Source organism: Tamandua tetradactyla, chromosome 15 (assembly GCF_023851605.1).
Source record: "Tamandua tetradactyla isolate mTamTet1 chromosome 15, mTamTet1.pri, whole genome shotgun sequence".
In the NCBI taxonomy this organism is placed as follows: Eukaryota; Metazoa; Chordata; class Mammalia; order Pilosa; family Myrmecophagidae; genus Tamandua; species Tamandua tetradactyla.
Window position 1 is genome coordinate 21,808,198 of NC_135341.1, and position 26,242 is coordinate 21,834,439.

The following is a 26,242-nucleotide window of genomic DNA, read 5'->3' on the forward strand; positions in this document are numbered from 1 at the left end:
TCTCCCTACCTAAACACCCCTCTGTGCTCCTTTCCCATTAAGAAAACTTCACCTTAAAACTTTTCTCACTTTCATGTAGGAATGGAAGACACATTCCTACATGAAAAACATTCTCTCCAGATGACCCTCTTTGGTAGAGTTTCCATCTTTCAGACACAGTCCATTGTGAACTCCAATTTTCTACATCCTCCTACAGTTTCACCTCACAACTCTAAGCACTCCATCTACATGATCCCATAACATCCAAGGCAGCTCCAACCTTGGACATTTTGAAATATATTATCTTTTTTTTTTCTTTATCACCTGTGTTCCCAACTAAACTATGATCTCCTTGGAAGGAGAAAACTTGACTTGTTTGACTTTGCATTCTGAGGATCTGCCATAGAAGTTGGTACATAATAGAAGCTCAATGTGTGTTTATTAAATCAGTGAATAAATAAATGAACTCTAAAGTCAAGACTTATTTAATAAACATTATTAGAAATACCTATACACCTTACCCACAAATGATAAAGGCTCTTTTCAGAGCCTCTGCTTACAAAGTCTAACTTAAATTACACTTGACATTGATTCCAATGGTTAAAAACACATCCTCAATTCAATTAGTAGAATTAAAATGCTTTTGATTCCTGCAATGCACTTGATGCAAACACTAGAACTCTTGGTTCACTGTGTGATTTCACGTATAATTATTGTCACTTACCATCCACAAGTTTGAAAATTGGCACATGTTAAAAGGAATCTCTGGGGTAGAAGAAAATCCTTGTTCCCTGATATGTTCCAACAGAGACAGAAGGATTGAGGATTCCTTTCCTGCCAATTTTTAAATTATGAATATTTTGGTGTGATTATAAGTAAGCAAGATGAGCCTACAAAGGAATCAAATAATCCAGGAACAGGGAAACATAGACTATTGTTTTCCTTCCCTCTCCTTCTCAAATTGATTTATTTTGCCTTGCAAAATAAAATAATGTCAGGAGGCAGGAAAATTATACTAGAAAACTTAAGTCTACAAGAGCATAGCAAAAGGAAATTTGATTTTTGTTACTCAATCAAACCATTCAAATGTACAATTCTAGTCTGGTTTCACTGGAATTATGGAGAAATTCTTTAGTTAATTTAAGCCTTCCTTTATGTTAAAAAAAATTTCCTTGCCTGTCCCTCCCAAACACCTCTTCAAATTAGGTAAGGTTTTTAGGACCTACCTCTTTGAAATATTCTCAGTGAAATATAGACAGTTTAAAAAGAGTTCTTCAGAAAAATGATAGAGGTGGAAGCAGATTCCCTTACAAGTTTCTACAATAAAATTTTAAAAAGCTTAGACTTTAAGGCATCATTTTATCGTAATCTGAAGCATAGTTTTTGTTATGTTAATGAAATCCTCACTACTATTTGAAGACTCACTATATTTTCCTTTCATACCAAAGTACTTTCAGAATCCAGACAGATTAGGTTAGGGCAAGACTACCTTTCCCATCATCATTTTATAAGTAAATCTTCCAACATCCAGGCTATGCTAGTTAGTTGAATTAATGAGAGCAACAAAGAAACGAAAATTAGTGATAAACGCATTCATTGGAAAACTTCATTTTACTCCAAATCTTCTCTTGTTTTTGTCATTTGAATGTCATTGCTAAATATAAGATGGGAATGAGTACTTATATACTTCCCTTTATGTTTCAGTCTCATTCACAGACTTTCTGACTCACCCCGATTCAAGATCAAACACAAATTGCACAAAAGGCTTAATTGCATCTAGACTTTAATAAATATTCTATTTGGGATCTGCAAATAAGACCGTAGGAAGGTGGGGGAATCTTTTTGTTATGCAAATACAAGCCAGGGGAAACTCTGAAAGCTATTGAGCTGAGCCCTCAAAAAGCCATGTTTCAATGGCCTTTTCTTTCTTTTTTCCTCCAGTTAACCTCATTATAAGTCTAGTTATAACATCCTGTTTCATGTAGTTTGGCAAATAAGTTCTTCCTAAGATGAAATTTTTAGCATTTTGGAATATAACATAAATACAAAAAAAACCAATAAATTTCAAAGTACATTTTAATAAGTAGTTATAGAACAGATTTCAAAGTTGGTATGGGTTACAGTTCCACAATTTCAGGTTTTTCCTTCAAGGTGCTCCAAGACACTGGAGACTAAAAAGAAGTATCAATATAGTGATTCAGTAGTCATACACACTTGTTAAATACTAACTTTTCTGTTATAACTCCTCCTTTTCCTTTGATCCCTCTCCCAGTCTTTAGGGATATTTGGGCATGCCCATTCTAACTTTTTCGTGTTGAAAAGTAGTGTCCGTAATATGGGATATGAGGATGGAAATGAATGATGCTCTTGGAGAGACTCGTACCTTGGGTTTAAGGGCTTATCTGGCCTAGGAACCATCTGAAGGTTTTAGGTTCCTGAAAAGTAAACTCAGTGCATGCAACTTTTGTAGGATTTCAGATAGTCCTGGGTGTTCTTTAGGATTAATAGGAATGTTGGTTGGGACTTGGCAAACCATGGCAATTAGCAATATCTAGCTGAAGCTTGCATAAGAGTGGCCTCCAGAATAGCCTCTTGACTCTATTTAAACTCTCTTAGCCAATGATACTTTATTTTATTGTATTTCTTTTCCCCCTTCTGGTGAGGAAGGCATTGTTGATCCTGTGGTGCCAAAGCCAGGCTCATCCCAGGGAGTCATGTCCCACATTGCCAGGGAAATTCACATTCCTGGACATTGTGTTCTACTTAGGGGTGAGGGTAATGATTTTACTTGCAGGCTTGGGTTTAGAGAGAGGCCATATCTGAGCAACAAAAGAGGCTCTCTAGAAATAAATCTTAGGCATAATTATAGGTAGGCTTAGTTTCTCTGCTACAGGAATGGCCTATTGACTTGGGAGCCCCTAGAGTTTGAGAGAATATCAGGGATTCCCCAGGTGAGAAAGTTTAATAGTTCTATATTTTTCCTGAGAGGAGTTTTGATAAAATATGTGATTATAACTTCATGCTTTTTATAAGCGATCGCAAATGGAGTTCTTTATTCAGGGATAGAAGGTTAAAATCTTGATTAAAAAATAGAATATCTGCAGTCTTCTTCAACAGTACCAGTCCTTTCTGTGAAAGGCAAATGCTGGATTTTTCTGTTAGTCCTTCAATTTACTGGGATACTAAATTCATACGTACTATTGGTAACAGTTTCCATTTCCTGACACTCATGACATGCCAGACATTGTGCTAAGTATTTAAATAAATTGGCTTGATGCATCTTCACTCACACACACACACAAAACATGCATTATTGGTACCTTTATCACTGATTCCAAAGTTGAAGAACTGAGAATTAAAGAATGAAGTATCTCACAGCTAATAAATCTAGACTTGAACCCAAGTCTGATTCCCAAGGCAGAACTCCTAACCTGCAATATTTGGTATTTTAGATTCTTGGTTTGAGTGTCCTTTTTCTTTTGGGAAACAGCTAAATAAATAAAACAGGAAGTACCTGAACATGTTTTACCTAGTGAGCCATATCTATAAGGATCAAAATTCAATATACATAATATGACAATAGCAAGGGTAATCATAGGATAAAGAGACCAAATATTTTATCTTGAGGCTTATCAATAGATTGTGGAATATAGGGTGATACGGAGATGCCTATTGACCTGGACAAGCTTAGGGAAAAAGCCCGAGCCTTTACTGGTTACAATTTCTCTTTCATGTTTGAATTTGTTATTCCTGCAGGAGATTAATTTCAACTTCACATATTTTGTATTATGAATGTGGGGGCGAGTTGAACATTCATCTCTTTTCATCACCCAACTAATAAAATAAGAGCAAGGATTGCCCTCAATAACCCTACATACATGATTGAGACAAGTGATAAAGTCAGCCATGATGAAGTCATTCCCACTGTTTGTGAAGTCAGTGGAGGTTATGCATATGTATGGGTGGAAAAAATGATGACTCGGTTTTATGTGATTACTCAACCTCTTGCCTGAAGGCATCATCACACAAGGTTTTCTCTTTTCCACACATTTTCTGAAGTAATTTGATGAATATGGCTACTGAATGGTAAATGCACCATTTTAATGGCTGACAGTACAATGACTTGGTGACTCACAGGATTCTCATTTTGTTGTGCAGTATAAATAATAATGCAAGGAAAGATAAGGCCTTATGCTTTAGGTCTAACTCTTTGCAGTCTCCTCACTTTAAGTTGACTTTGAGTGCAGAATATTCTTTAAACAGTTATTGCCTTTCCCATGATGAGTTGATTGAAATGGAGACTGATTTTCACAGGTGCAAGGAAAGTCTGTACACTGGTCTTTTTACGGTATGAAGTAATACCCTGCAAGGAAAAAGCAGAAAAGTAACTCTATGGCAAGGGTTTCCGTTAGAGTCCTATCCACTTTCCAGCTTAACTACTTTGCCCCTATCCTTCATTTAACTCCCCTCCTTATGCTGCTAGACCTTCTAAAAATATATAAGTAGACAAGGATATCAGAGTTGGAGAATAAGGACTAGTATTAAACCTACGTTGAAGGGACGCAATATCTACCCTTTCCAAGAGCTGTGTTTTAGGCCTAGGTTTGACTTTCATGGCCTACTGAAGGTGGTGAGCCCTATATTGCCATTCTCTTAAGGGGCAAGAGGTTTGTTCACTGACCTTAGAGAGATATACCCTCCTCTCCTTTCCAAAAAATAGGACCCAGCGTTGTTATTCGAAATAAAATTTCTATAATAATAATATCAATGTTATTGTCATTTCCACTAGTACTTATTGGAAGCTTATTACAGACTGGACTTTGTTCTAAATACACACCTGTATTAGCCATTTATCTCCTTCAACTATATCCTCAAGAGTAGTGACAGCATTCCAAATAAATATAATCGATGCAGAGATGCTCACTCTTGAGTAACTAGTACAAAAGGTCATTCAGGGTTTTAGTAGCAGGACAATCAAGGGTCTGAGAATCAGAGCCAGTTGGTGAATGGTGGTATCTTGGGTTATGGTTACTCAGGGAGAAAGCCAAACACTTGGCTTGGTGCAAGTCTGTTTTTCTACCCTCTTCTCTCGCCTCCTTAAGAAGAGGGAATATTAATCACACAAGCAAGTGAACCATGCCAGTTGAGCTATTTTTACTAGTGGGCAACTCACTGTGGATTAAAGAACAATGGTACCCATGTATATCTCTTTTCTATTTTCTTTTTCCATGTGACTGATGTGAGTAGATTCAAGGCCCATATTCTTTGGGGTAGGCCCTACTCTCATTTCAAAAAATGCCTAATTTTTCTAATCAAGATATGAATGCTGGCTGATGGGGTAGACTTTCTGCCTAAAAAGAAAGCCTAAAACACAAGTTTCATGTCAGTGTTCTATGTTGGAGGAGTATTGAGCCCTGGCTGAGTTATCATAACAGCACTATTGTTCTCATATACAATTTTTCTTTATTTATGTTTGGAGCCACATGGGATGAAGAACAATGGAAAAACAGGATTTGGATACTTCTGAGTCCTCGGCTGACATCTACTAAATTCCATCATAAACTAACCCCAAATTCCTATGGAAGTCCATTGCTCCTCATGGTAAATCTTCAGGTACAGCTCAAAAATGAAAGCAGTGTCAACATCTCCTCAGATAATCTTTTGGACTCAAACATGGGCAGAAAGTCCTTGTTGCTGAAAGAAACTACAGAAGAGGAAAAGGAGTTCTTACCATGAACTGGTTGGTGGACTCCACTATGGAAAAAGTGTCAATGTCTCTCTGAGAAGAGGAAGAGGAAGAAGGACAGTCCTATGAGAGAACCCAGGCCTTAATCTATGAACTCCCTGTTTGCTGGTCTGAGTTAAATGACTAGATATGGTTTAGAGCAAGCCCCCTAAAATTGTTTACTCCTACTGATACCTGACCCAGATGATGGTGTCTACTCCTTGATCAGGACTCATCCTTACATTTATTTGCTTGCTTTCTCTTCATTCACCATCCCTTTCTCAACCTTCTTCTTACTTGCTTGCTTTCTCCCACAAATTAGATAAAACTCATATGTTTCTTTATTAATAAAGCAACCAGGGGAGCCTAAATTGAAGGAACCCTCCATTTTCAGTTATTCAAAACTGAAAACAAACTTGTTGATATGAAGACATATCCTGATTTCAGTCATTCCTATTTACAGTCTATAAATCTGCAAAATCTTCCCAGTCTATAGCCACTGTAGTATGTGAAAACAATTAAATAAAATCCAGACAATCAAGTCAGAAAATTATTTGAAGAAGGTAAAGATATAATGTTAGCAGGATAACATTTTTGGAGAATTGGGCTAATTAGGCAAATTACTTAGCTAATGTCTTATCACGTGAGAAAGCTGTTTGGGTATGTTTTCTATTTTATTTTTTGACATGTCTCTGTATCCAGAGTCAAGGCAAGATGAACTCAACCCTTCATTTCGTCCATGTAGATACCTGCATAAACTGCATTTCAAGTCATACGACATCTAACTCTCACTTCTATTAAAAGAGATTGTGTAGGCACTTCCGGGTCAAGATGGCAGCTTAACAACGTGCATGTTTTAGTTTGTCCTCCAGAACAACTACTAAATAATGAGAAACAGTACAGAACAGCTCCTGGGGCCACGTCAGTGACCAGACACACAGCGTACCCCAGTCTGGACCAGCTGGACCGGCTGCGAGCACCCCCAGAACCGTGAGTTCCCAAAGCTGTGGGGGCCAGCGCCCCTCCCCCACAGGCCACTTACCAGAGAGGAAAGGAAAGGACTTTACCAGCAGCAAGGACTGGGCACAATCAAATGCCAATTGTGGAACTAATTAACAAATTCTGACTACTAAAAATAGGCCCCCAGCTTAGGTGTACCTGATCAAAGTGGAGGTTGCTCATTTTTGCCCTCGCGCCAAGGGGGCCGGACTGACAGAAAAAGAAGGAAACAGAGGTTTTTGTGGCTACAAAGGCTTGACTGCCTCTGGATACAGTGGCAGGACTTTTCAGGCTGCAACTGCCCCAGGCATAGGCAGAAGTGAGCTCTTTTGGGGGCTTGTCTGGAGCCTGTGCCTTCCCCAGGGGAGGGGTAATTTGAAGCCATTAAAACCAGCCTACAACCTCTCCTCTGTCTCCACCACGCCCCCAGCAGGGAGAGTCTGCCAAAGTTAAAGGTACCGCATCATCTTATGCTGGTGGGACCTGCAGTCAGACAAGTGCCACACACAGGGCAGGATAAGAAAAACAGAGTCCAGAGACTTCATAGGAAAGTCTTTCAACCTGCTGGGTCTCACCCTCAGGGAAAACCAATGCAGGTGACTCTTTTCTCCTGATAGGAGGCCAGTTTGGTCTGGGAAAATCTGGCCAGGGTATACAATATCTAAGTAACCCTCCTAAGTGTGTGTGGGGGGGAAGGCACCACACAAGCAGGGCAAGAAACAAGAAAACAAGAACTGAAAAATTCTCCTCTGTTAAACAAAACTTAAGCTAAAGGTCCAGATAAAGCTGAACGGAATGTCAAAGAACAGATAGACAACAAATTCATCCAGCAAGAAAACCCTAAATAAAAGAAATGAAAGCAATCTCCAGAATAAACTAATTAAGGTAATTAAATGCCTAGATGCCAGCAAAAAATAACAAATCACACTAGGAAAATTGAAGCTATGGCCCAGTCAAAGGAACAAACCAACAATCCAAATGACATACAGGAGCTGAAACAATTAATTTAGAATGTACGAACGGACATGGAAAACCTCATCAAAAACCAAATCAAAGAATTGAGGGAGGATATAAAGAAGGCAAGGAAAGAACAAAAAGAAGAAACTAAAAGTCTGAAAAAACAAATCACAGAACTTATGGGAATGAAAGACCCAGTAGAAGAGAGGAAAAAAACAATGGAAACTACAATGGTAGATTTTGAGAGACAGAACATAGGATTTCAAAACTGGAGGGCGGAACATCTGAAATCTGACAAGAAACAGAAGCTATAGGAAAAAAAAAAGGAAAAATATGAGCAGGGACTCAGGGAATTGAAAGATAATATGAAGCACACAAAGATACATGTTGTCCCAGAAGGAGAAGAGAAGGGAAAAGGAGGAGAAAAACTAATGGAGGAAATTATCACTGAAAATTTCCCAACTCTTATGAAAGACTTAAAATTACGTATCCAAGAAGTGCAGCATACCCCAAAGAGAACAGATCCAAATAGACATACTCCAAGACATTTAATAATCAGAATGTCAGAGGTCAAAGAAAAAGAGAGGATCTTGAAAGCAGCAAGAGAAAAGCAATCCATCACATACGAGGGAAGCCCAATAAGACTATGCACAGATCTCTCAGCAGAAACCATGGAGGCGAGAAGACAGTGGGATAATATGTTTAAATTATTAAAAGAGAAAAACTGCCAACCAAGATTTCTATACCCAGCAAAATTGTCCTTCAAAAATGAGGGAGAAATTAAAATATTTTCAGACAAAAAATCACTGAGAGAATTTGTGACCAAGAGACCAACTCTGCAAGAAATACTAAAGGGAACACTAGAGACAGATACAAAGACAGAAGAGAGAGGTGTGGAGAAGAGTGTAGAAAAGAAGACTATGAGTAAAGGTAAAAAGAAGGAAAATTAGATATGACATATAAAATCCAGGAGGCAAAATAGTAGAAGAAAGTACTACCCATGCAGTAATAACACTGAATGTTAATGGGTTAAACTCTCCAATCAAAAGACATAGTCTGGCAGAATGGATTAAAAAACAGGACCCATCTATATGCTGTCTCTGCTCAAAGGACACGAGGCCAAGGGCACAAATGGACATTTACACACCAATGTTTATAGCAGCATTATTAACAATTACCAAGAGATGGAAACAGCCAAAATGTCCATCGACAGACAGTTGACTAAACAAACTGTGACATTTACATAAGTTGGAATATTATGCAGCTGTAAGACAGAATAAAGTTATGAAGTATGTAACAACATGAATGGACCTTAAGGACATTATGCTGAGTGTGATTAGCCAGAAACAAAAGGACAAATACTGTATGGTCTCACTGATATGAACTGACATTAGTGAATAAACTTGGAATATTTCCTTGGTCACAGAGACCATCAGGAGATAGAAATAGGGTGAGATATTGGGTAATTGGAGCTGAAGGGATACAGATTGTGCAACAGGACTGAATTTAAAAACTTAGAAATGGACAGCACAATACTACCTAACTGTAATGTAATTATATTAAAACACCGAATGAAGCTGCATGTGAGAATGATAGAGGGAGGAGGGCTGGGGACATAAATGAAATCAGAAAGAAAGATAGATGGTAAAGATTGAGATGGTATAATCTAGGAATGCCTAGAGTGTATAATAATAGTGAAATGTACAATGCACAAATTAAAAAAATTTTTTGCATGAGGAAGAACAAAGGAATGTCATTATTGCAGGGTGCTGAAAATAGATGATAATTAATACTTTAAAATGTCACCTTATGTGTGAGACTAAAGCAAAAAATGTTTATTTGTTACAAAATTTATATTTTGACTAGAGCATTTCCTAATATAACTCATGTAGATAGTTTGATTGAATGTCATAAGTACTTGGAATCTCAGGTAGTACATGAGATTTTGTTGGTTTGTCCAGAGTGATGCCCTGATGAATCCCAGAGTGATTTGATCAGTGACTGGAAAAGTATTTGCAAGCCGCCTTGGGGAATGGTGAGAACGGGGAGAAATTCAACTTCCCCAAGTTGAATTCTTGATATTCTCATAAGCAGTGTGGACAACCAAAGCTATAGGCTGAGCCCCTAGTCTTGGGGTTTGTTCATATGAAACTTAACCCCACAAAGGATAGGTCAAGTCTACTTAAAATTTAGGCCTAAGAGTCACCCTTAGAGAGAGAGCCTCTTTTGTTGCTCAGCTGTGGCCTTTCTCTCCAGCCAACATGACAAGCAGTCTCATAACCCTCCCCCTCTCTGTGTGGGACATGACTGCCAGGGGTGTGGACCTTCCTGGCAACGTGGGACACAGATCCTGGAATGAGCTGAGACTCAGCATCAAGGGACTGGGAAAAACCCTAGAATGAGCTGAGAATTAACATCAAGGGATTGAGACAACCTTCTCTACCAAGGGGGGAAGAGTGAAATGAGACTAAGTGTCAATGGCTGAGAGATTCCAAATAGAGTTGAGAGGTTATCTGGAGGTTATTCTTATGCATTAAGTAGATATCACCTTGTTGTTCAAGATGTAGCGGAGAGGCTGGAGGGAACTGCCTGAAAATGTAGTGCTGTGTTCCAGTAGCCATGTTTCTTGATGATGATGGAACAATGATATAGCTTTCACAATGAGACTCTGTGAATGTGAAAACCTTGTGTCTGATGCTCCTTTTAGCTACTATATCAACAGAAGAGTAGAACATATGGAATAAAAATAAATAATAGGGGGAACAAATGTTAAAACAAATTTAGTTTGAAATGCTAGTGGTAAATGAAAGCAAGGGGTAAGGGGTATGGTATGTATAATCTTTTATTTTCTCTGTTATCGTTTTATTTCTTTTTCTGTTGTCTTTTTAATTCTTTTTCTAAATCGATGCAAATGTTCTAAGAAATGATGAATATGCAACTACGTCATGACATTAAGAATTACTGATTGTATATGTAGAATGGAATGATATCTTAATGTTTTGTTTGTTAATTTTTTTAATTAAAAAGTTAAAAAAAAGAGATTGTGTACACAAGAAACATGATTACCCTTGTGAATAGTCAGTTTTCAGAATTCAAATTAAATATTTATTGTAATATTTGTTGCTCCAGTTTTCTTTTTCCTCTTCTTAAGTAATGAGGGTAACTTTCCAAGACCAATTCTTGCAAAGAGTATTACTTATCATTTCAAAACATGTCTTGTTGCTTGGAGTGAAAGACTCTACTTTGTGTGGCTTGATTTTATTTTTAGTCTTATGATTTTCCTTAAATTCCATCTTAACCCAAGTTATTTCTCTTTAGCAAGAATCATCATATGATAAAGAGTAGTGAAGAGTTGATTTCTCAAAAAATGTAGAATATTTTATGAGTTCTTGACTATACTATCTAATATAGACAGGGATCAAGTAAATAAATAAATAAGCAAACCATCTATAATGGTCTATTTCTGGATTATTTGATTTTTTATGTCATTTCTCCTTTTAATTATTTGTGTCCAAATTCTGGTCTTTTTATTAATCACTAGTCTCTCTCCCACCAATTGAAAAAAAAATGGTTACAATTAAAATCTGCTAAAAATTACTTTTATACGGTACCTAATTAAATCTTGTCACCCCAAAGAAAGTAAGTACATTATTCCCCATTTTATGGATGAGGAAACTGAGGCTAATTCATTAAATAATTTATTCAGAATAACTCTGCTATTAAGTGATAGGGTGGGACTGCCTGAGTCCAGACTCATTGCATTTATTTTACCTGGCCTAAAGTATATCATAAGGTTCAAAGTTCTCTGTTTTAGTACTAGTGAACTCTCCTTAAAATAAAATATATATATATTGGCAGAGATGAGATTATTACATCTAGGTAATATGAAATTTATTGGGAGATTTAAAAAAAAAGATTTAACCTGTCCAAACTCTATCTTCTAGGTAACAAATGCACAAAAACTTTAAAATGGGCATTGGAGTAGGTTTTATTTGATTGGAACTTGTTTCATGAATGACATAAAGAAGTGATTGTTTTTCACCAAAGTTTATATCAATTGCCATTGTGTCAGTGGCAGTTGTGGCCTTTTACACAATCATCAAGGCAAACACTTCAGGGAAGAATGGAGATCACCTAGACAAGATTAGAAAGCACTGACTGAGTGTCTCAGTCATTTCCATTACTCCTAGAGTCTGCTTTTTGTGGGTCGGATTAAAAACATTCAATGTTATAACTTCAACCTTCATAATATGGCCTCCAGATGGCTGTCTAAAATTCCTTCTGTTACCTTGAGGGTATGAGGTTTCTTACAAAGCAGAACTGGAGACAGACAGAAACCATGCAAACACCTAAAATAGCTTGTTTGAGGAAATATAAATACTTTACGTGTATTGGTATTGATGGTTGAATTACGATCTTTAAAAATAAGAACATGTAGGTTAATAAGAGCCTTTGGATGCGTGCTGGGGATTTTCTTTCTTGTTCATCAAGGGAAGCCACAACTCCTGGTTCTGATGACTATGGAGCTCTGGTTTGCATATCTTGTCTTCTGCACTAGAAAATAATTATAATATCTCCAAGGATATTGAATTGACTTTCAGCTAGGGTAAGAGATATTTTTGAGAGGCTGTATAATTAAAAATACAACAATGCACACTTTTTAAAAAATATAAAAGTATTTCTGGTAAAATCTGTTTAATTTTCTTTGATCAAACACTTTGCAGAGGGGAGAGGTTGATAATACTTAGATTTATCTAAGCAATATTATATTTAGTACCCAAATCATTAGTTTATATGATTAACATAAAGTGGATATTGAATTTTGTATTAATGACCATGATTGGAAGAAAAAAAACATAACCCCAAGAGTTTATAAAACAAAACCAAAGAGAACTTATTATAGAATTGAGAAATCCAAATGGCTTTCCAGATTTCATGGCTATTTGGCCACCAACTTCTGACTTGATAATTCTTAAATGTTTAAACTTGCATAATAAAGAAAATATTTAATTAATTAAAGGCCTCTGTCTGGGCTTCAAGAGCACTGACCCAAATCATCACATGCTCCTTAGCTAACCTAATTCATTTCTTTGTGTCTTAGACATCGTCCCTCTGTTCAGCCAAATGAATTATAATTTCAGCTCTTTCCTTCCTCTTGGCCTCTCCCTGACCTACCCACACCCCATCAACATAACACTCTGTGCCTTACTTGGTTTCTTGCCCTATTACTATGACTTTGCAAACCACTTCTTCCACTTGGACTATCTTTTTCTTTTATCACCTGTTTATATGCTTTCTTTCTTTAAAATTTAACTTGTGGGTGGTGCAATGGTAGCTCAGTGGCAGAATTCTTGCCTGCCATGCTGGAGATCAGGGTCCGATTCTTGGAGATTGACCATGCCAAATAAAATAACTTATAACTTGCCTCTCCTCTTTGAGGAAAAGTATATTTCTCTGAGAAATATACCAACCCTTAACATTCCAAATAGCTTCATCTGTTCAAGCTTTTTGCAGTTTACTGACTTGACTTTTTTGATGTGTTGCTTTGAAATAAGTGCTGTCAATCCTTTTCACGTATTTATGTTTTATCTCTCAGAGGAAATTATAAACTCTCAAAGAGGATGTTTTTAAAAATTCTATCCACCCTAAGCACCTATAACAGTGTTCTCTCCACAAAAAGCTACTGAATAAACACTTTTGATTGAACAATTGGCCTATGATACCTTCTGTACCAGAAAAACTAGTACAACATGATTTGAATGTCTTTTTCTTCTATAGAAGAATTAAAAAGTGAAGATTGCCAAATTATAATAATCCCACATTGCTCAATTATTTATTTTATATTGATACATGTGTGATGGCCACAAAAGTTGTGCTCTTAGGTGAGTAGTGATGAAATCAAATATATTACTTAAGTCAAAAAATCAAACAGGGTTGTTGTAGTTAATGTGGCAGTGGATGTTATTTGAGTCACTTTTTAATTCTCCAAATAAGTTAGCCAAAACATCCTTTCAATTTGAACACATAAAGACAGACATGATGTAAACTTTAAATTCATGCTACACTTTACGATTTCTCCCACGAGATCTACGGATAAGTAGAAAATACATAAATATAGGAGATGGAGTCGCAGAAAGTGGAGAGAGGTCCCTGGCTCCTCTGAGATCTGAGGGTGGCAGGTTTGTTTTCAATCCATCTGCGGGTCGCTGATTAGATTCAGCACGCTGGCCAGCTCCCCGACGGCTGGGTTTATTGGCCTAAGTGAAAGGAGCAGGAGGAAGGAAGACACCATCTGTTGCTTTGTATTAATAGATTAACCGAGAAGCAGAAATGAAGAGAGTGCGGCAGAGTCAACGCATTTGATGCTCGGGGGTTTCTATGATTTCCGGGGTCCTCGCTCCACCACTCAGACGGTCCAGCTAATCAGAACCGAGGAAAGGCTCTGCAACTAAAAACACTTTTTCGGTGGTAGGCTTACCTCAGCAGAAAATAATCTCAGTTCCTGGAATTGAAGAATGTTTATCACAGTTTTTGAGGGGGAGGGCAAGAGGGGATTCTACTTAAGTAACTGAACTTCATAGGCGATCCACTAATTCGCTCAAAATTTGATTCACTTGTTTAATGAGAGTGGGCGTAAGTAGAGTAAATAGCTGGAATCTGATTTTTCATAGGTGGAACAAATACATTGCCCTCTCCACACAATCCCCCGCCCCCGCCACGCCCCAGGTGCGAAGACTTCTGGGGATAGGAGATGAGTCCTTTCTTTCCCCTATGGATATCAGCGATTTCCTCTTCCTCGGTTTAGCGTCTCCAAACTGACTGCGCTCTTTGCTGACAAGAAGTCATCACTCGTTTCTTTATTTCTTCTCGCTCCCCTAAGAACTTTTGGTTCGCGGGAGGGGGAGGGGGAGAGGGAGAGGGGTCGAGGCAATGAGAGATTGGAATCATGGAGGACATTATCCACAAAGGGGTGGAGGTTTGGGGAATGGGGAGGCGTGGAAGTCAGCACTGAGGCTCTGAAGCTTCGGGACACGCTCGGCGCGCTCTTCCCACCCCCACCCCCCCCAACTCTCTGCAGCCGCCCTTTGCGCCGCGGACACGGGAGAGTTAAGCCAATAAACACGTAAGCGCCGCTCCCTCCCCAATCGGCAAGATGCCTCTTCGGCTCTTGGCTGCATCGACAGCTTGCAACACTCCGCATCTTTTCTGGAGGCGCCTTCTTCAGCGGCTGCAGATGGCATCCGCCTGCGGACTCGGGGCTTGCAATTGATCTTTCCCATTGCCCACCTCGGGTCCACGGACACACCTCTCCCTTTCCCTCCTCCCCTCGCGCTCCTGGGTCTGAGCCCAGCTCCGGATCGCCGGGCGGAGCAGGCAGTCGCGGCGGCCGAGGCTGAGCAGCAGCGCGCTCGCTTCCTGATTTGGGGGGAAGCGCCCACTCGGGAAAGCCGACCCCTAGCCGCCTCCAGCGCCCCCCACCTTTTGCACCTTAAACCGGGGGCTCCAGGGACCCCCCCTCCCCAGCCACCACTATGCTGGACCCTTCGTCCAGCGAAGAGGAATCGGATGAGATCGTGGAGGAGGAGAGCGGCAAGGAAGTGCTCGGCTCGGCCGCGTCCAGCGCGCGCCTGTCTCCCAGCCGCACAAGCGAGGGCTCGGGCAGCAGCGCCGGGCTAGGGGGCGGCGGCGGTGCCGGGGCCGGACTGGGCACCGGCGGCGGCGGCGGGGCCAGCGGCGCGGGCAGCGGCGTTGGGGCCGGGGGGCTGCAGCCCAGTAGCCGCGCCGGCAGCGGCCGGCCCTCCAGCCCCAGCCCGTCGGTGGTGAGCGAGAAGGAGAAGGAGGAGTTGGAGCGGCTGCAGAAGGAGGAGGAAGAGAGAAAGAAGAGGCTGCAGCTCTATGTGTTCGTGATGCGCTGCATCGCCTATCCCTTCAACGCCAAGCAGCCCACCGACATGGCTCGCCGGCAGCAGAAGGTATGAGCGCTTGGGAGGCCCAGGGAGCAGCGCCGGGACGTCCCCAGGCGGGCGGGGCAAACAAAGGGAACTGGCGGCGCCGCTGGCGAGGAGGAGGAGGAGGAGGAGACCGCGCCCTGGGGAAGGTGCTGCGAGGCCCCATCCCGCGGCCCAGCCCTGCCCTGTACGGGAAGCGCCGGGAACTTCCCAGGGCCCGCAAAGGCCTGAAGCGCCACGCCGCGCGCCCAGGCCTCCCTTCTCCCGAGCGCAGGGGAGCGAGGAAGGTTCCGCTTTGTGGCCCGGGAGACTCGAGGGGTGACTTGCAGCCCCCGGTGCCCAGAGAGGCCTTGCTCACTTTCAGAGCTCCCAGCGCTCTCCAGCGGTTGGCGGCTGCGCTCAGCTCTGGGCCCGCCCTCCTGGGCGTGCTCTCCGCGGGCGGGGGCACTCGGCAGGAGGGGGCGCTAGGAGCTCCTTGGAGCCGGCCGAGCTCGCCAGGGCAGAGAACCAGCGCAGGGGACAGGAGGGAGAAAGCAAGCCTGGAAGGCTAAGCTTGGGGAGGTGCTGCCAAGACCGCCCTCCTCTCCGCACCCGGGCCAGCTGATCACTAACCAGGGTTGCCTAGAGGTCCTGGAGCACAACTCCCCTCTGGTAGGGGTTCTCCATTCCTCTTTTTCTCTTCTGCACTGATTCCAGAGCTGGGCACGACCTCTGGTCTTTCGGCCTGGGTCAGCCCCTTTTCCTCCCTTTGACCCTCATCTCTTCCCAAGGTGATTTCGCCGCCACCGCCTGGCTCGCCGAGGCTCTTCAAGCCCTTACGTTGCTGACTTGATAAAGTGTCGCTGCAAAAAGCCTCGCAATTTAAAATCAGGATCAAAAGCTTTTGGAGTCTGAGGCTGGGATAAGGCTTTGGACTGACTTTGATATGAAAAAAAGTGCCTATTTCTCTTCTCCAGTTGGAGAAAGGGAAGGTGTGGTTAGCTCAGGATAAGGGGCAGCGGCGGGGTTCCTGAAGAGAAGGTTGGATGCCTAGCTCAAGTGAGTTAGTGACCAAAGTCAGCATTTTGTTCCCTTTTAAGTGAATCTGCTGCACATCAGCTATCAGAAAGGCCTGTCAACCCCCTCCCTCCCAGATAAATCAGCTCAAACTCCATAAAAAATGTGAGGACCCGTTTCTTAAAATATTGAATTCTAGGTGGCTGTCATTTAAGACTGAATTGAAAGTTGTTCTAGTAGGGTGTTAGGTCGTCCCCTAGGTTTAGCTGTCCTTATCTTAAGTTGGTACAGATGTCTGTTTGTTTTCTTTGTATATGTTCATACATCACCCAGCACTGCTGATTTATTCTAGCTATCACAAGCTTGGGTATCAGTTTTATTAAAAGCAAAACTCATTTCCTGGTTGAAAAACAGCAGTGGGCTACACGCAACAGCAGGATCCCCTCCCCCACTCCCCAGAACTGCTTTGCACTACACAGCCCCTTGTGTTCTTCACCCTTTGTTTTGGACCACAGTAGAACATAAGTAGCCTCAGAGCAGTAAAGTTTTTTTGTTGTTGTTTGTTTGTTTGTTTTTAATTTTCTTTTAAGGTTGGCTATTGTGTTCTTCAGTGGACAGGGTCTGATATTTCAAGTTACAACTTAAAATTATTGTGGCAATTGTCTTTACAGGAAATTCCATCTCCAAAATATATCTCATAATTAGCACCAACCAACGATGTCCTATTCCTTTCACAATGAAAACTGCTGTCCTTTAAAGAAAAAAGAAAACAGGGAAACCCCTCCATTTATCAGTCAGATGACTCCAGGGCTCTGTTCTATAAATAGATCTATACACTAGGCACCAGAATGGGGAAATAAATCCATTCCCACAGAGACCACTTTTAAACAGTGTTCAGCTACCTGAGAAAGAGTACCAGGAGGTCAATTCTTTTCTGATCTGATTACAGTTTGCCTGAATTCAAAGATGCAGTTTTGAGGGACAAGCTGCTTTGTTTTTTTCACATGACCTTAACATCAGAGAGAGTCCAGGACAGATTGATGCATTTAGTCAAACTATTTTTAGTTATCACAGCAAACTAATGCTCTCTGTATGTTCCAGCAAAGCTAATCCCAGGGCTGTTGGCTACACTAGGAAGCTGAATGTATACTGTTTGATTAGAAATGAAAATAATTTTTTTCCTTCATTATATCTTTACATTTTTAGTGCCTTTCTGGAAAGAGATATTTTGCTGTTTTTCTCCAAATAGAAAGCTTGGGAAAGACAATGATCATTAAATGTAACTAATAAGTTTGCATAATGATTGTGGTAAAATTAAAAATTAACCAATAAGGTTGATGAGCTGAAATTAGTCTTGGAGAAATATAGCCCAGCTGTAAGTTATACATGAGTTTGCATGGGATAAAAATGGATGAATTAGAAAAAGCCAGAGGAAAGATGAAGTAGTGAAAGAGTGTAGAGTGACATGGAGTGCAAAAAAGTGAGAATGAGAGAACACCATCTATGAAAAGGAATTGTTGACTGTGGGAGAAAAGAAGAGATTGTATTATACAGAGTATACTAGACTTTATGAAATGAAATAGTCTATCAAAACTGGCTACCATTTTTCAAGTACTCTGTGCAAAGCAATTCACTTTGATTATGTTTATAAGTTGACTTTATTTTTCAAAATAGTTTTAGATTTACAAAAAGAAAGGTGAGGAAACAGTACAGACAGTCTCCAGACCTATAACCAGTTTTCCCTAATATTAACCTTTTACAGTAGTATGGTGCTTTTTAAATAATAAATGAACCAATATTGATATATTATTAACTAAATTCCATTGCTTATTCATGTTTCCTTAATTATCCTATTTCTTCTTTCTGTTAGATCATTTTTAATTCCCCTTATTGCCCTAACAATGAAGGAATTATCATTCCCGAGTTTAGAAAAGAAAACTGAGGTCAGAGAGATTTTTTAATTTGCCTAAAGCACCATAAGGGTAGCTGATAAACAAGTGAGAATTGGAGAATGGGTCATTCTGATTCCAAATCCTATGCTTTGAATATGACACCTTGCCAGGAGTATTCTAGGGGGGGAATAGAGCCATAGCATCCAGACAGTATGCCAAGTGTGCTTCTTTACCGAAGGTTATTTATATTTGAGGTGAGAGAAACCTATGGCCTTTTGGGCACCTATCAAATAGTCACCATGGATACTTAGAGGCTAACCTCGTAAAGAATATGAAGGAGAGAGATAGGCCATGAGCTGGTAAATCTGTACACAAGACCTCGGTCAGCCTCTCCATGTGACTCCAGTTAAAAGAAAAAAGAAATATTTTAGCTCAGAAACACAATTGGGAGGGAGCAGAGGGAGATGGCACCATTGATTGAGTAATTTTGATAGTTAATTACTTTGTTCTCTTTTACCGGAGTGCCTGGGCATTCCAATAACTTCCTAATGAAAAGAGAGGACTTCAAACACGTTTTTAAACCATATTTCATCATTTAGAGATGCATTTCACTTGCATAACTGCAAATCTAAATATAACATGATCATAATGATAATTTGTTATCAAAGCAAAAATCAATCTACCTGACTGTCAACATCGTGTGTTTCAGCAGTTCATAAACGACAATCTGAAAGACAGTTCTTCACTTTGTTTTCCTTTTGTCACAATGGTAGAATGACTACCTAGAAGTTGGCATGGCAAAGTTACACCATATGTTTCTAAATTATGTAGTAAGGATGATGGGTGGCTACCTCATGTGAACTAGCTACTTATAAACGTTACAGAGGGAATGTAAAATCAGGCACTGTAAACAATTCCGTGTAATATTTAGATTGACATAACTGCTTCTGTGCTGGTTTGAAGGGAAATATGCCCCCTAAGAAAAGCCATGTTTTAATATGGATCCCATTTCTTAAAGGTAGAATAGTCTCTATTCAATACTGTGTATTTGGGACTGTGATGGGATCACCTCCCTGGTTGATGAGATTTAGTTAAGAACGGTTGTTAAACTGGATTAGGGGATGACATGTCTCCACCCATCTGAGTGGGTCTTGATTAGTTTCTGAAGTCCTATAAAAGAGGAAACATTTTGGAGAATGAGAGACTCAGAGAGAGCAGAGAATGCTGCAGCACCACGAAGCAGAGAGTCCACCAGCCAGCGACCTTTGGAGATGAAGAAGGAAAACGCCTCCCGGGGAGCTTCATGAAACAGGAAGCCAGGAGACAAAGCTAGCAGATGATACCGTATTCGCCATGTGCCTGTCCAGCCGAGAGAGGAGCCCTGACTGCGTTTGCCATGTGCCTTTCCAGATGAGAGAGAAACCCTGAACTTCATCGGCCTTCTTGAACCAAGGTATCTTTCCCCGGATGCCTTTGATTGGACATTTCTATAGACTTGTTTTAATTGGGACGTTTTCTCGGCCTTAGATCTGTAAACTAGCAACTCGTTAAATCACCCCTTTTAAAAGCCATTCTGTTTCTGGTATATTGCATTCCAGCAGCTAGCAAACTAGAACAGATTTTGGTACCAGGAGTGGGGTGCTGCTGCTGCAGTTTGCAAATACCAAACATGTTGGAACGGCTTTTTAAATGGATATGGGGAAGATTCTGGAAGAGTTGTGAAAAGCTTGATAGAGAAGGCCTAGAATGTTTTGAAGAGACTGTTGGTAGAAATGTGGACTCTAAAGACAATTCTGATGAGGCCTTAGACAGAAATGAGGTCCGTGTTATTGTAGACTGGAAGGAAGGTGATCCTTGTTTTAAAATGGCAGATAGTCTGGCAAAATTGACTAGTGGCTTTGGCTGGAAGGCAGATTTTAAAAGCCATGAACTTGGATATTTAGCAGAAGAGATCTCCAAATTAAATGTCGAAAGTGCAGTCTGGTTTCTCCTTGCAGCTTATAGTGAAATGCGACAGGAAAGAGATAAGCTGAAAACTGAACTCTTGAGTAAAAAGAAACCAGAAGTTGAGGTCCCAGAAAATTCTGGGTCTACAGAAAGGGAGAATACAGAGTATAGTGTGGATTTAACCAAATGTGGAACCAGCCAGTCATTTCAGAGAAAGTCAGGATCGGACACGGAGTTATCCAGGAAAGATTTGTGGAAACTCCTTATGTCTGATGGGCATGATCCAAGGCTACTGCATAGAAAACCAACGAGAGTGCTGTGGGACCTGTATAAACAGAGCTGCTGCCAGTCTGGACTGAGGGGTTCAGAGAAGGGACACATTGGAAAAATAACTTCAGAGGCAAAACCGTGGAGGCTGAGGTCTCAAGTCAGGAAGCCTCGGGCCAGGAGAGTGGACCCACCCAAGCCCGTGGAGAGGGTGAGTTTGCCCCAAAGGCAGAGAATGGGCCTTCCACCTCATTGCAGTGGAAGAGTCATGCTGCCTCAGGCCTTGGAGAAGGTGAAGCACATTCCTTGGGGTTTGGGGGGAGCCTGGCTGCCACCACATGGGGGGGTTAAGTGTGTGCCCCGGAGATGTCAGAGAGCCCGGGTGTGGCCCCAATGCTTGGAGAGGGTGGAGCCGAGAAAAAGGTGGTCTCGCCAATATCCCCCAAGGTTGCATTCAGAGAGAGGCAGGCGTAGGCATTTGGAAAGGGTGGGACTGCCACTTTCTAAAGCCCTGAGGATAAATGAGTCTCAGACTTTGAAATCTAATGGACTTTGCCCTGCGGGTTTTCGAAACTGTGTGGGTCCAGTGACCCCTGTGTTCCTTCCTCCCTATGGAAATGTGTCTATGTATCCTATGAATGTTCCTCCTTTGTATGTTGGCAGCAAATAACTTGTTGTGAGTTTTCAAAGGTCCAGAGCAAATGGAGAGAATTTTGCCTTAGGACAGACCATGCCTGTAACTGACTTGATGAGATTTTATACTGTCTCTAATTTTGTACTTCATTGTATTGCTACTGAAAGGTTTAAGGTTTCTGATATTGTTATGAAGTTAATATATTTGTATATGGGAAAAACATGTCTTTTTTAGGGGCCAGAGGGTGGAATGTGCTGGTTTGAAGGGAAATATGCCCCCTAAGAAAAGCCATGTTTTAATATGGATCCCATTTCTTAAAGGTAGAATAGTCTCTATTCAATACTGTGTATTTGGGACTGTGATGGGATCACCTCCCTGGTTGATGAGATTTAGTTAAGAACGGTTGTTAAACTGGATTAGGGGATGACATGTCTCCACCCATCTGAGTGGGTCTTGATTAGTTTCTGAAGTCCTATAAAAGAGGAAACATTTTGGAGAATGAGAGACTCAGAGAGAGCAGAGAATGCTGCAGCACCACGAAGCAGAGAGTCCACCAGCCAGCGACCTTTGGAGATGAAGAAGGAAAACGCCTCCCGGGGAGCTTCATGAAACAGGAAGCCAGGAGACAAAGCTAGCAGATGATACCGTATTCGCCATGTGCCTGTCCAGCCGAGAGAGGAGCCCTGACTGCGTTTGCCATGTGCCTTTCCAGATGAGAGAGAAACCCTGAACTTCATCGGCCTTCTTGAACCAAGGTATCTTTCCCCGGATGCCTTTGATTGGACATTTCTATAGACTTGTTTTAATTGGGACGTTTTCTCGGCCTTAGATCTGTAAACTAGCAACTCGTTAAATCACCCCTTTTAAAAGCCATTCTGTTTCTGGTATATTGCATTCCAGCAGCTAGCAAACTAGAACAGATTTTGGTACCAGGAGTGGGGTGCTGCTGCTGCAGTTTGCAAATACCAAACATGTTGGAACGGCTTTTTAAATGGATATGGGGAAGATTCTGGAAGAGTTGTGAAAAGCTTGATAGAGAAGGCCTAGAATGTTTTGAAGAGACTGTTGGTAGAAATGTGGACTCTAAAGACAATTCTGATGAGGCCTTAGACAGAAATGAGGTCCGTGTTATTGTAGACTGGAAGGAAGGTGATCCTTGTTTTAAAATGGCAGATAGTCTGGCAAAATTGACTAGTGGCTTTGGCTGGAAGGCAGATTTTAAAAGCCATGAACTTGGATATTTAGCAGAAGAGATCTCCAAATTAAATGTCGAAAGTGCAGTCTGGTTTCTCCTTGCAGCTTATAGTGAAATGCGACAGGAAAGAGATAAGCTGAAAACTGAACTCTTGAGTAAAAAGAAACCAGAAGTTGAGGTCCCAGAAAATTCTGGGTCTACAGAAAGGGAGAATACAGAGTATAGTGTGGATTTAACCAAATGTGGAACCAGCCAGTCATTTCAGAGAAAGTCAGGATCGGACACGGAGTTATCCAGGAAAGATTTGTGGAAACTCCTTATGTCTGATGGGCATGATCCAAGGCTACTGCATAGAAAACCAACGAGAGTGCTGTGGGACCTGTATAAACAGAGCTGCTGCCAGTCTGGACTGAGGGGTTCAGAGAAGGGACACATTGGAAAAATAACTTCAGAGGCAAAACCGTGGAGGCTGAGGTCTCAAGTCAGGAAGCCTCGGGCCAGGAGAGTGGACCCACCCAAGCCCGTGGAGAGGGTGAGTTTGCCCCAAAGGCAGAGAATGGGCCTTCCACCTCATTGCAGTGGAAGAGTCATGCTGCCTCAGGCCTTGGAGAAGGTGAAGCACATTCCTTGGGGTTTGGGGGGAGCCTGGCTGCCACCACATGGGGGGGTTAAGTGTGTGCCCCGGAGATGTCAGAGAGCCCGGGTGTGGCCCCAATGCTTGGAGAGGGTGGAGCCGAGAAAAAGGTGGTCTCGCCAATATCCCCCAAGGTTGCATTCAGAGAGAGGCAGGCGTAGGCATTTGGAAAGGGTGGGACTGCCACTTTCTAAAGCCCTGAGGATAAATGAGTCTCAGACTTTGAAATCTAATGGACTTTGCCCTGCGGGTTTTCGAAACTGTGTGGGTCCAGTGACCCCTGTGTTCCTTCCTCCCTATGGAAATGTGTCTATGTATCCTATGAATGTTCCTCCTTTGTATGTTGGCAGCAAATAACTTGTTGTGAGTTTTCAAAGGTCCAGAGCAAATGGAGAGAATTTTGCCTTAGGACAGACCATGCCTGTAACTGACTTGATGAGATTTTATACTGTCTCTAATTTTGTACTTCATTGTATTGCTACTGAAAGGTTTAAGGTTTCTGATATTGTTATGAAGTTAATATATTTGTATATGGGAAAAACATGTCTTTTTTAGGGGCCAGAGGGTGGAATGTGCTGGTTTGAAGGGAAATATGCCCCCTAAGAAAAGCCATGTTTTAATATGGATCCCATTTCTTAAAGGTAGAATAGTCTCTATTCAATACTGTGTATTTGGGACTGTGATGGGATCACCTCCCTGGTTGATGAGATTTAGTTAAGAACGGTTGTTAAACTGGATTAGGGGATGACATGTCTCCACCCATCTGAGTGGGTCTTGATTAGTTTCTGAAGTCCTATAAAAGAGGAAACATTTTGGAGAATGAGAGACTCAGAGAGAGCAGAGAATGCTGCAGCACCACGAAGCAGAGAGTCCACCAGCCAGCGACCTTTGGAGATGAAGAAGGAAAACGCCTCCCGGGGAGCTTCATGAAACAGGAAGCCAGGAGACAAAGCTAGCAGATGATACCGTATTCGCCATGTGCCTGTCCAGCCGAGAGAGGAGCCCTGACTGCGTTTGCCATGTGCCTTTCCAGATGAGAGAGAAACCCTGAACTTCATCGGCCTTCTTGAACCAAGGTATCTTTCCCCGGATGCCTTTGATTGGACATTTCTATAGACTTGTTTTAATTGGGACGTTTTCTCGGCCTTAGATCTGTAAACTAGCAACTCGTTAAATCACCCCTTTTAAAAGCCATTCTGTTTCTGGTATATTGCATTCCAGCAGCTAGCAAACTAGAACAGCTTCTTTAATTGGTTTAGAATTATTCATAATTCCTAGATTACAAATAGTCTAAAACACAAACATTGTGTATGTGTTTGTGGGTGTGTATATACATATATCTGTGTGTGTACACTTGTGTGTGTATGTGATGAGGGAGAAGGGGAATCCTGAAAGTGTGTCTAGACAATGTGAGTTCCTATTGCATTCAAGAGGGCTTTATGACCTAACCAAATCTGTTTTCAGCTAAACTTGCTCATTTCCTTGTGATTCAGTTCATACCTTGCCATGAAATCATGGCTTACACGATTTCACTTATGTTAAAGTCACTGCTAGCAAAATAAATTCTTTATTCATTTGCTTATATGACTGTTCTTCTGTACTGAATCAAAAGCCCATATCTTTCACACAATCCAAGATCGGTACTAGCTAACTATATATATGCGTGAGTGTGTGAGTGTGTCTGTGTAGTTTGAATCAATAATAGTAATTCATTTATTCATATCTACTTTGAGGCGTTTGGGTTGGTTCCATTATTCAAAATTTTTAAGTTGGTTTTGCCAGTGTACCCTGTGATTTGCATTTTTTATAATAAAATATTCTAACCTTTTGAGAGAACTAGATGCCTGTTAAATCAGGTTTCTTTCAAACAGAATTATGTGTTCTTCACTTCATCAGGGGCAGAACTGAATTATTTAAATATGCTTTTTGGCATTCCCCACTCCAATTGCCTTGGTGCAGCAGGCAGGAACTGTGGTGCGCTGCTGATAGCAGAGACATTCTGAAGAGGCAGAGTACCAAAAAGATAATGAGAGGTTCTTGCCTCATTACACACCTGGAATAGCCTTATACTTTTCTAAAACTGAACTAGAGGACAAAGGAAAGTAAATCTTTCATTCCTGAAGATTCTGTTCTGCAAAGTGAGAAGTCAGATGATTAAGAGATATTTCCCCTGCAAAAGCAAATTTAATACACAGTCATAGGCAATCACAGTGAAATATAATCATTGTGATTTGGGCCCACAGTCTATAACTGAAGCTGGAGTGTTTGGGAGAGTTCAGGGTTCTTGGTATCACTAAAGAAATAAGTGGCCCATCAATAAAGAGTTATTAATTGTACCATGCGCTCTTCCAGGCTTGGTGATAGATCCAAAAGATATCTGAAAAACACGGTTCCTAAATTGGAGGAGCATATGTTTTAGTTTGGAAGATAAGACATATAGATAAGGTAAATAAATTGAGAATAAGAAAATATTTCATTGTATGATGCTGATTATAAGTACTAAAGTAAGGGGAAGGAAAGAGAGAGTACATGCACACAAATAATTGGATATAATAGTGGGGAAATTATGGGGGAAGTAGAATGCGGTAGGTCTTGAAGAATGAGAAAAATTTATAGAAGTATAAGGAAAGAAGAGCTATTCCAGTCTGGCAAAAGAGCAAAGGGGTAGCAGAAATTTGGAGGACTAACTTTGGATCACCATCCGTTAAATCGTTTAGCTACAGGTGATTAAAGTAAAAGGAGAAAAAAATAGAGCAGGGAATATATCTTTGTACATATAATTGACAAGTCCAGTGCAGTGATAACTTCAGGCATGGTTGGATCCAGGAGTTCAAAAGACCCTTCCTGGACAGAAAGAAGGAAACTGGCTGAGGAGGTAGAAAGACATGTATTGAAACCTGTGTTTGATCTCAAACTCTATCACTAAAGAACCACTGCCTATAGGCAGAACATCTGTTTCTTTGCCAATTTCTTTGTCATATAGGATGAGCTGAGGGGCAGGTAGAGGGGAGGGAAAAAGCTGCAGATAATCTCTAATGTCCCCTTCAGATATAATAGTTGATGGTTGT

The 26,242-nt window shown here is 41.1% G+C and overlaps 1 protein-coding gene across 2 annotated transcripts in view; it reads left to right on the forward strand.

Annotated features, from left to right (window-relative positions):
- The first annotated feature begins 14,825 nt into the window (after positions 1–14,825).
- The window catches only part of CADPS (calcium dependent secretion activator), a 494,336-nt gene continuing 482,919 nt past the window's right edge, over positions 14,826–26,242 (forward strand). For both annotated transcript variants that reach the window (XM_077128802.1, XM_077128801.1), the window contains exon 1: positions 14,826–15,633. In XM_077128802.1, coding sequence (XP_076984917.1) covers positions 15,193–15,633 — 441 coding nt within the window. In that variant the 5' untranslated portion in view covers positions 14,826–15,192. The remainder of the gene's footprint in view (positions 15,634–26,242) is intronic.